The 9,621-nt window shown below is 52.1% G+C and overlaps 1 protein-coding gene across 2 annotated transcripts; it reads right to left on the bottom strand.

Annotated features, from left to right (window-relative positions):
* Positions 1–197: 197 nt before the first annotated feature.
* On the bottom strand, positions 198–9,535 carry TREH (trehalase). 2 transcript variants are annotated; one of them, XM_083368240.1, is made up of 15 exons: positions 9,376–9,535; positions 5,759–5,859; positions 5,306–5,453; positions 4,632–4,719; positions 4,450–4,550; positions 4,232–4,324; positions 3,931–4,047; positions 3,651–3,773; positions 3,498–3,547; positions 2,617–2,913; positions 2,218–2,435; positions 1,672–1,783; positions 1,384–1,496; positions 1,124–1,177; positions 198–1,024 (listed from the first exon to the last, which is right to left on the bottom strand). In XM_083368240.1, exons 1-15 carry the CDS (start codon positions 9,465–9,467, stop codon positions 842–844), a joined length of 1,890 nt encoding a protein of 629 aa, XP_083224366.1. In that variant the 5' UTR covers positions 9,468–9,535; the 3' UTR covers positions 198–841. The 2 variants fall into 2 exon arrangements, with proteins under 2 accessions (XP_083224366.1, XP_083224367.1); XM_083368241.1 differs by having other exon boundaries at positions 2,617–2,817.
* Between the last annotated feature and the right edge of the window lie 86 nt (positions 9,536–9,621).

Below are 9,621 nucleotides of genomic sequence, written 5' to 3'. Positions count from 1 at the left end.
ACGTACTTTCATCCATATGGTCCTTTTGTCATTTAAACAGCCAGCTCAATCAATTAAGGTGAATTTACAGTCCAAGACCAAACCCAAGAAAAAGAGCAATGACACACTCGGCCCCCTCCAGGCCAGGCGTGTCTTTTTCTCCAGGAAGAGGACCCTTGCAAGGCAGGGCTGCATTGTGATTAGAGAGGGCCCCCTCTGGCATGATTTGGGTGAAAAAGGGCAACTTGTCAGATCCGACTGACCATTTTACACCATGGTGAACTACGTGTCAGCGATGGGGGGAGGCTGCCTCTTCCTGTGATTCCCAAGCAAGCAGCCTGGACACCCCCAATTCAGGCAGCCTTGTGGCTCTGAGTCACAGTCCCTTTTTAAAGCTGTTGCTGTGGTCTTAAGGGCCAGCTCTAGAGAAGCATTTTACATTTATCTCTCAGTTAATCTGCCTCGGTATTGCAAACTTGACTGACCATTGGCTTTCCAGGTTTCCCTTGGGATTTTTCCAGCCGTGGCCTGACCTGGGGCTCATCCCTTTGGCCTCGTTGGTTCCCCTTTTCTGCTGGGACCAAGGCTGGTCTACGTCTTCTATTTGCTTTTGCTCTGCCCTAGAACAGCAGCACACCAGCCGGTGAGGACAAATGCTGGCAATGTAGAACTTTATTGCCTATGCATATGCATCACCCTCTGGCCACACTGCCAGGAACGACTGAGGGGGGGAAGGGTTCTCCTACAGGCTTTATGGCATGCAACAGGCCCTGGCGTGTGCAGGGTATGCACACCCACAGTTGTTCTGCTGAAGCTGGGCCACACTCATCAGAGGTTCTCGAGAGCCAAGCCAAGGAGATGGCTACCCTTCCCATTGGACAGGCCCGTCCACGAGCAATCCAAAAAGCTGTGAGAACAGGACCAGGATAAGGCAGGCCCCAATCCAGGGCCAGGAGGGAGAGCAGAGAGAGCTGGCAGCCGTGAGCTGCTCTCCATACAGATCAAGCAGTTGGAGGGCCACCCCATTCGTCCAGCCAAATCCTTCCTGCAGAGAGACAGGAGAGGGATCAAACAAGTGGGCCCCTTTGGTCAGGAGCTGCTCCCCCCTCCTTCCTTTGGAGTGTCACCTGTCAAGACCTCTTACCTGCACTGGATACTCCCCACCACCACCTGGCTTCCCATCACCTTCGACATCATACTAGAAAGGAAAAGGAGTGAGTGATGATGGCTGCTCCAGGCTAAGCTGCCCTGAGGACCAGCTCATAGAGGTCTGTGGGAGAGGACCTCCACTGGAGGGTCCATGCTGGGGAGGAATGGAGAAGCCAGTTATGGCCTATGCGGGGGGGGGGGGGGGGGACAGGGAAGCTGTGTAGAAGATGCAGATGCCCAGGAAGGCCACCTCACCTTCTCAAACATGCCTCCATGTTTCTCGTAGACAGCCAGGTTCATCTGCAGCCAGCGCTGAGCCAGGCTGAAGGCCAGCTCTTGTGCCCGGGGAGAGGAGGATTTGGCCAGACCTGGCAGGGCAGGGCAATGCTGTCAGTTGAGGCCTAGGGCAGGGTTTGGCTGGCAGGGGGAGTCGCCTGGATGAATAGAGCAGGAGAATGACTCCTGCAGAAGCTGGAAAGGCAGGATGCGGGTTGAACCCTGGACACAGTGAATCACCCCAGACTCTTTGGAAGGACTCCTCACCTAAGATCACCATGTGCTGGAGGGGAGCCCAAGCATTTGGAAGGTCCCATTGCTGCCCCGTCTGTGTCAGTGAAGTGGGCAGTCCATTAGCATAGGACAAGGCCGAACTCTCCTGCAGGCACCCACAAAGAAGAGGGCATTTTCAGCTAGTGATGGGGGATAGGGGAAAGGCTGCCCCGAGATGCCCTATCTATCCTGTCTGACCCCGATTCCAGGGGTTGGCACAAGGTGCAACTAGGGAACAACATTCAGTCTCTAGAGTGCAGAAATCAGCATTTGGTGCTGCCAACCATTCTGCCCACTGGTGTGCTGACTTCCCCCACAAGAAGGGTCCGACGTTGGGGCTTTTGCGGTGAGGGAAGAGCAGGCAGGCAAGGGGCTTTTCTCTGCTGCCTGACTTTGTGATTTCCACCCCCCAGACTAGGAGTGCTCCCCCTGAAGTGAGCCAGGATCTGTCCAGATGAAGTGTCGGATGCCTGCCTCAGCAGCTCCCCACCAGCTGTCCAGGCAGCATGCATCTCTGGCCACCCACCAGCTGTCTCTTACCTCCAGGTAGTGGAGTGCCTTCTCTGTCCTGGGAAGATCCACGCCACACTCAGTCCACAGGGGGCTTAGGTTGGAGGGGTAGAAGGCCCAGTTGTGCCTCTGGTGAAGGAGGTGATAGTCCAGCCAGACACCAGCATCCTCATTCCACAGGACAGCAGTGATGGCAGCCACCCGCTGCCTCCATGCAGCCCAGAACTGGCTCGCTTTCTCACCATCTCCTGGAGAGGGAAAGCAGCACCCTCCTTCAGAGCAGACCTGCCCTCCATGCCCCAGGCAGGCAGCTCACCAGGGCCCCAGAGCCAAGCGAGCCTCCCCCGGCCACACAGCCATCAAGCAAGAGGCAACCCCCCTCCAATGAGGGAGCTGGTGGCAGCTGCCTCCCTTTGCCCCATTTCTCACCAAGGACTTGGTAGAAAGTGGCTAACAGCTGCTCAACTTTGCAAAGAATGGCGTTTAAATCCACCGGCACAACTCCGCTCACTCTGGTGCCTTGCAGTGGGTCCTGCAGTGGTGGGGAGCCTGGCAAGAACCAGCGGGAGGAGAAATCCCAGCCCGACTCGGCCGCACTCTGCAGCTCTGCCCAAAGGCCCCGTTGGGCTTCTGCAGAGAAACAGGTGGTGAATCCGGAAGCAGCGGCCTCCGACATTGCCCACAAGAGCTGCAGGCAGGAGGCAGGTTGCTTGCCATTCCTGGATCCTAGAGACGGAAGAGGCCCTGAGGTTCCCAGGGGCAACTCCTGGCCAGTCTAGGAATTCACATTAAAGCACCCTGGATGAGTGGCTGGCTGGCTGGGTGGGTGGATGCCCATGAAGCACAACACCCTCATTGCTGTCAAACTACTCTTACTATGAAAAGGTTTCCTTAACATTGGATGGGCAATTCCCTTCCTGTGATTATGTTTGGCCTTCAGAGATCACACCAAACAGCCCCAGTCCTCTTATGTGTGAGACACCCTTTCAGCTAGTTAAAAAATTATGCCCTGTGCTTTGCCTCTAATGTCTGACCCGATTTCCTAAACCCTTCTTAAGATGTGATACCCAGAAATGGTCAAATTGTTCAAGAGGAGTTTGACCGGGGCGGAATGAAATGGGATTATTGTTGTACATGCTGTGATTGAAAGCTCTCTTGTGCTGATTCAGACAACAATTGCATGTGCTGCTTTCTGCTGTGTGCTCTGCTGCTCATACTTAGCTGGCAAGCCTCTGCGATTACATGAAGATCTTTTCCACAATGCCTTCTCAGAGCCACTCCCCTCACCAGGAGCCCGATCAGGCAGTTACCTTCCTCTAAGCCCATTGCCAGCTCGACATCTTTCATGTAGGACTCTGGTCTGGTGGGGGGGAAGGGGAGAAAGGTTGAAGGGGGTCCAGAAGTTCTTGGATACACAGAATGGCCAGTTAGTGCAAGAGGACCATATCTACAGGGCCACTCACCTGGGTTCCCCCACCTGGACATTGTAGCGATTCAGGGAGTATCGCTTGCCCCCGACAGAGATATTGACAGCCCGGTAGTCTTGCCAGAACTTATACTCAGCCTCGAGCAGGTGGATGTTTTCCCTAAAGGAGGCAGAGGTGAGAAGGCGTTGAGAAGGGAGGGCAAAAATTCCTCATTAGCCACAGAGATGGACGGAGTGTGTGAAATGCCTTTGGCCAGTTCTGCAAGCTGAACTGCAGTCCAAGAGTCCTGATCACCAGTTGGTTCAAAGATACTTGCCGTAGAAACTCAGTGTTGTTTGTATAGCTCAGGTAGCTCTCCATCATTAGGGTGAGAAGTGGTGGCTGACTTCGACGCTCGTAGTACACACGGCCACCATTTGGGATGTGCCCAAATCTGCTCTCAGGAAGCACATGGCTCAGAAGAGGATTGGCAGCAGGGCCAGATCTCACCAGCTCCCCGCAAGGCTAGCAGAGTAGCTGCCCACACCCACCCGGCAGGTTTTCCCCCTGCTCCTTGGAAGTTGAGGCAGAAGGAGAAGCAGCCTCTTCCCAGCCCTGCCTTTCCTGGCAACGCTCACTTGCTGACTAGGTAGAGGAAGTTCTGGATGAGGCCCTTGGCTGTAGCTGTCATGTTGGAGAGGAGGAGGCCTCCCAGGATCCAGAAGGAATCCCTGTGGTAGGAAAGAAAGAGGCAGCCATGTGTGGATGTGGGAAGGGAGCTGAGGGAAAGGGGCCTCTGCTGACCAAGCCTGTGGGTTGGGGCACAGGTCCCCCACCAGCCCTCTGCATGTCTCACCAGTAGTAGTATTCACGGAACCGGCCCCCGGGTATGATCAACGGGTTTGGCACATAGATCAGAGAGTAACACCAAGGAGACATTTGAACATTGGGGTTCACCTGAAGGGAAATGGAGCAGCTTCTGCTTAGGGCACGGCAGCCTCCCTCTGCATCCCCCAATGGTTGAACCTTGGCACTTACCCGCCTGCCCAGCTGCTTCCACTTGGCGTTCAGGACCTGGGCCCAGGACCGCAACTTCTCATCTGAAATCCTCTTGAGGAGGGGGATGCTACAATGGGCCCAGGAGGTTCAGAAGGCAGCCATTCAAGATGTGATGTCAATCCCCAGGGAGGATTGAGGGAGAAAAATGTCACACACTTTGCAATCTGCGTAGTGCCCCCAAGGCCTCGGAAGAAAAAGGCTTCCATTCCCACCCTGAGCAAGGGAGAAAGGGCGAGGCACCCTGGGAGGGAAGATCCGGACCTCACAGAGCAGGAGATCCCCAGGCAACTCGGGGGCAGGCCAGGAGCATGGGGGGAGGGGACTGGCCTGAAAGGGGGCATCTGGTGGCTTTCCCAGAGACAGGAGATTGATCATTCAGAAATAGAGGACTGACTATTGGCTGGCTGCTGGGGTCAAGGGCCCTCTGACCAGAAAGTTGGGAGGGGCCTCAGGTAATAGGTGGGCTTGTAGGATCTCAAAGACCAAAACGCCAAAGCAGAAGAGGGTCAGGAGCCAATGGCCATCTTGAAGGGTGGTCAGTGTGCTCTTGAAATGTAATCCTAGTTGAGAACTCATACACTGCAAGGGGCAGTATGGTGCCATCTCCGAGAGCAGGAAACATATCACCACATCCCTTCCAGGTGTAACTGTACCTGTCTGTCCAGTCTGGAGGAATCCAGCTTTCCAGGTCCTGCCCTGGAGGAAAGAAGTGAGCCTCCACAAACTGTGCCAGCTGCAGTTTAGATAAGGCCCCACCCGGTGTGGCATTCACTAATTCCTCAAATCGCTTGAGAACCACATCTGGAAGAATGGAACAAAGTTCTAGCAGATCCGATCGAGGTTCATTCTAGGGTGGAGGGGTGAGGAGGGGCTAGGCTTGCATTAGCACACTTCAGGCCCAGGAAGCCTGTGTTCTGCAGCTGAAGCAACTGGATGGCAAGCTCAGGTTGAGCATTGCGCCAGCAGGGCCAGCAGCCTTCCCTCTGCATTGCAACATAAAACCGGTTTCTACATTCAGGTCCGTCTCTCCAGGTGGTTGGGCTGTTATGAAAGCAGGGCGACTCTGGCACTAGGAAGAGGACTGTGCTGTAAGGGTGGACATTCACCTGGGTTGGACTTCAGTGGCATGTCAACAAAGTCTTTGTCATCTTGAAAGAGCCTGGCCAGCTGGACTTGCCGCAGCAGCTCTCCAGTGCAGTAGATGTGGCTGGAAAGGAAGAGCAGAACTGCTGTGCAGAGGAGCAATGCCCTTGGGGGAAACAATACCATGGTGCCAGCAGCAGCCAAGACTTTGCAAGGTAGGGGACAGCTGCTCCTTGATGCCCACAGCCAGGGCTCCCCAGGGACGCCCCAAACACCAAGCTTCTTCTGGGCAGCAAATTCCATTCCTTCCCCTACATCTGGACCAGGGACACTGCAAGGGCAAGGCTGCCAAGGTGCCTCTTCCATGACGCAAGTTCCCTCTCCCTACAAGGCATGGAAGAGCCGGTCTGTGGGCACCTGGCCCTGGAGTCTACTGCCACGCTGGCAGGACACTCCCTTGAACTCTGAGCACGCACGCCCTTGCCATCTCTTGAGAATAGCTCCTCCTCCTTATTCCTGCAGAACAACCAGCTACAGTACAGGGTACCCATCTGGGTGGATCATTAATCAGCAAGAGCAGCTCTATCCAAAAAAACATACAAGAATTCAGGAGCCTCAATAGAATGCTGAAGCAGCAACTTCTTCATTAGCTACTGGGGACAAACTTCGATTCCCTTAAACACATGGTGACCTAACCCTAACGCTAAGTGGAATTTTCAGCCAATGGGATTTTCCCATGTAATTTAGCAGGAAACATAAATGGGGCAGGCTAGAAAAGTCAGTGTTCTCCTAACCATACTCAAGCACTCTGAATTTGTTGGTGATGTCCATTTTGCTCTGAGTTCATGGTGACCTAACCCTAACCCTAAGTGGAATTTTCCACCAATGGGATTTTCCCATGTAATTTAGCAGGAAACATAGATAGGGCAGGGTAGAAAAGTCAGTGCCTTCCCAACCATACCCAAGCACTCCTAATTTCTTGGTGATGTCCATTTTCCTCTATGAGTTCATGGTGAGGTAACCCTAACCCTAAGTGGAATTTTCCTCCAATGGGATTTCCCCACTTAATTTCCAGGAAACATGGACAGGGCAGGCTAGAAAACTCAGTGCCCTCTTAACCATACCCAAGCACTCTGAATTTGTGGGCGATGTCCATTTTGCTCTATGAGTTCATTGTGACCTAACCGTAACCCTAAGTGAAATTTTCTGCCAATGGGATTTTCCCATGTATTTTACCAGGAAACATAGATAGGGCAGGCTGGAAAAGTGCCCTCCTGACCATATCCAAGGATTCCGAATTTGTTGGTGATGTCCATTTTGCTGTATGAGTTCATGGTGACCTAACACTAACCCTAAGTGAAATTTTCCTGCAATGCGATTTTCCCATGTATTTTACCAGGAAACATAGATAGGGCAGCCTAGTAAGGTAAGTGCCCTCCTAACCATACCCAAGCACTTCGAATTTCTTGGCGATGTCCATTTTGCTCTACGAGTTCATGGTGACCTAACCCTAACCCTAAGTGGAATTTTCCTCCAATGGGATTTTCCCATGTATTTTACCAAGAAACATAGGGCAGTACAGAAAAGTCAGTGCCCTCCTAACCCCAGACCTTACCACTCCGAATTTCTTGGCAATGTCCATTTTGCTCTACAAGTTCATGGTGAGGTAACCCTAACTCTAAGTGGAATTTTCCACCAATGGGATTTTCCCATGTGTTTTACCAGGGCAGGCTAGAAAAGTCAGTGCCCTCCTAACCATACCCAAGCAATCCAAATTATTGGAGGATATCCATTTTGCTTTCTGAGTTCATGGTGACCTAACCCTAACCCGAAGTCTGTGGTGGTGAACCTGTGGCATGCAGGGCCTTCTCTCTGGGCATGTGCGCTGTCACCGCAGTCCTAGGTCATCAGCTAGGTTTTATAGAACCTTTTCACTTTAGGCCTCCGCCAGTGTGCAAAAAAAAAAAGTTCAATCTATTAATTTCAACTTTTCGCGGGGAAAAAATGATCTCGCAAAGTTGGAATTGATTGAACTTTTTAGTTCCATGCAGTCTGCTGTTAGCACCGCAGTCACGCCCACCCAATGGGCTATGCCCACTCAATAGGCCATGCCCAATGGGCCATGCCCACCCTGCACCCGACTATACATAACTGGTTTTTGGGTTGCAATTTGGGCATTCGGTCTCTAAAAGGTTCGCCATCACTGTCCTAGAGTTTAGTACGCTAAGGTTTAATATGTAATCTATGTTTATAGTTATTTCTAATTTTACCTTTGGTACATTTGTTTCTATGTTCTTTTATATCTAGGCAGCTTTTGTTTTTTCTATTGTCAAAGTTCCTCACAAAACATTAACACTGTAATCTATAAACATTAATTCTATTAAAATTGGTCTTAAAAGCTACAGAAGAGGATTTTTCAGAAATCAAAAGCTTGCCAAAAGAGTTGCGTTCTTACCTTGTCCCCCTGGAAAGAGGGGCCCACGAGCATCACCCAATGATTCTGCTGCACGGCCTGGCAGGCAGGCACGCCAGAAAGGGCCCTTCCCGGTACTGCCAAGCTCTGCTCGTGGGAAGGCCCTCGGAAAGGTCCCTCCTGCTATTTCCCACCAAAACTGTAATATTTAGAGTGGTGGCCATCGCAACCTCCCACCGTGTTTCCCGCTGCCTCTTGAGGCTTTTACTTGGCTCCCAACCTTACCCAATTTCCATCCCCATCTCTTTAAAAGGAAAAGCCTTACCCAAGCTGAAACTGGCAAGAAAGAAAAAAAAATCCTCAAGGACAACTTATCTGTTTTCCTGAGTTCTTTCTTAACAGCCACAGCAGGGCAGGTCACCCATCCGGCGGAGGCTCTAGGCTGCAAATCCAGGGAGCGTAACCTTTCTGCACTGCCTTTTCCAAAATGCTTAAGCTTTCAGCCGGCAGGCCTTTGTAGGCCTGGCCCCCCACCCTTCCTCCTGGCCCACAGGGCCGCTACGTCAGTCAATGCAGGTGTGACTGGGGGAACTTAGCAAAATTGGAAGTCAGACTTGGCAAAGACCCAAGTCTCCTGCTTTTTCTTTTCTGTACCTCTGGGCAGTAGGCGGGCTGTTTCCAGCAACCTGGAGTGGAAAGGGAGGAATCTCCTGCCCTTCCTAACCCTGACTTGCTCTGGACAGTTCTACAAAGTTAGATGGATGGCAAATAAATTAATAAATTCCATGAGTTCCAACTTCTCATCTCATCCGTTTTATCCATAGGACCTATTAACACCTTATTAATAGGGCAACAGGAGGGCCTTTTGCTGTGACACAGGCGCAGAACATGGCCTAATATTAATAAAGTTTTATTAATAAAGAGTAATAATCTTAAAATGCCATTTTAAAGATTTCTTTTGGTGGGTGCTATACCTGCTTGGAACACAGGAGGGCACTTTTTTTATCCCTTAGTGACAGATGGCGCGGCCATGAAAAAGGCCTATGTCCTGGACCCAGGCAACCATTTTTTTCTCCTTTGGTGGCAGAAACTCCCTGGGTGCACTTTGTGGCTTGTAAGATTGGCACCAGGGTTGTCAGGCTTTGCCTTGTCAAGGCAATTTACAGGCAATGCTGCCTCAGAGACCCGCAGCTGTACCCAAGGTGCCCCACCAGCTTGCTCACTCACCTGTCACACGGAGGTGGAAGGCTGCCTGCCATCACCTGCCACCACAGCGCTGCGCACGTGACCAGGAACCCCCATCCCACACGACCTGGCATTTCAGCTGAGAGTTTGGGTGCCAAGCAGCAGCACCATTCCAGGCAATGCCCAGAAAGCAAGCCTGCAGTTTCACACCCAGCTCATGTGCTTTTTGGGCGGGGCTGCTCTGCAGAGGGCAGGGCCTGGGAAATTCCCAGGCCCAACCACAGGCCG

The sequence above is a fragment of the Vipera ursinii genome (genome assembly GCF_947247035.1).
Source record: "Vipera ursinii genome assembly, chromosome: 8".
Classification (NCBI taxonomy): Eukaryota; Metazoa; Chordata; class Lepidosauria; order Squamata; family Viperidae; genus Vipera; species Vipera ursinii.
The sequence above is the reverse complement of the archived record's forward strand: the minus strand, read 5'-3'. Positions and strand labels throughout refer to the sequence as shown.

What these genes read in the sequence shown, in the direction of transcription:
- TREH (XM_083368240.1), bottom strand. Translation starts at nt 9,467, where the DNA reads ATGCCAGGTCGTGTGGGATGGGGGTTCCTGGTCACGTGCGCAGCGCTG. An exon ending in TTCCTCTACCTAGTCAGCAA is followed by an intron (nt 4,048 to 4,231) that starts GTGAGCGTTGCC and finishes TCCTGAGAGCAG; the next exon opens with ATTTGGGCACATCCCAAATG. An exon ending in ATGGAGGCATGTTTGAGAAG is followed by an intron (nt 1,178 to 1,383) that starts GTGAGGTGGCCT and finishes TTTCCTTTCTAG; the next exon opens with TATGATGTCGAAGGTGATGG.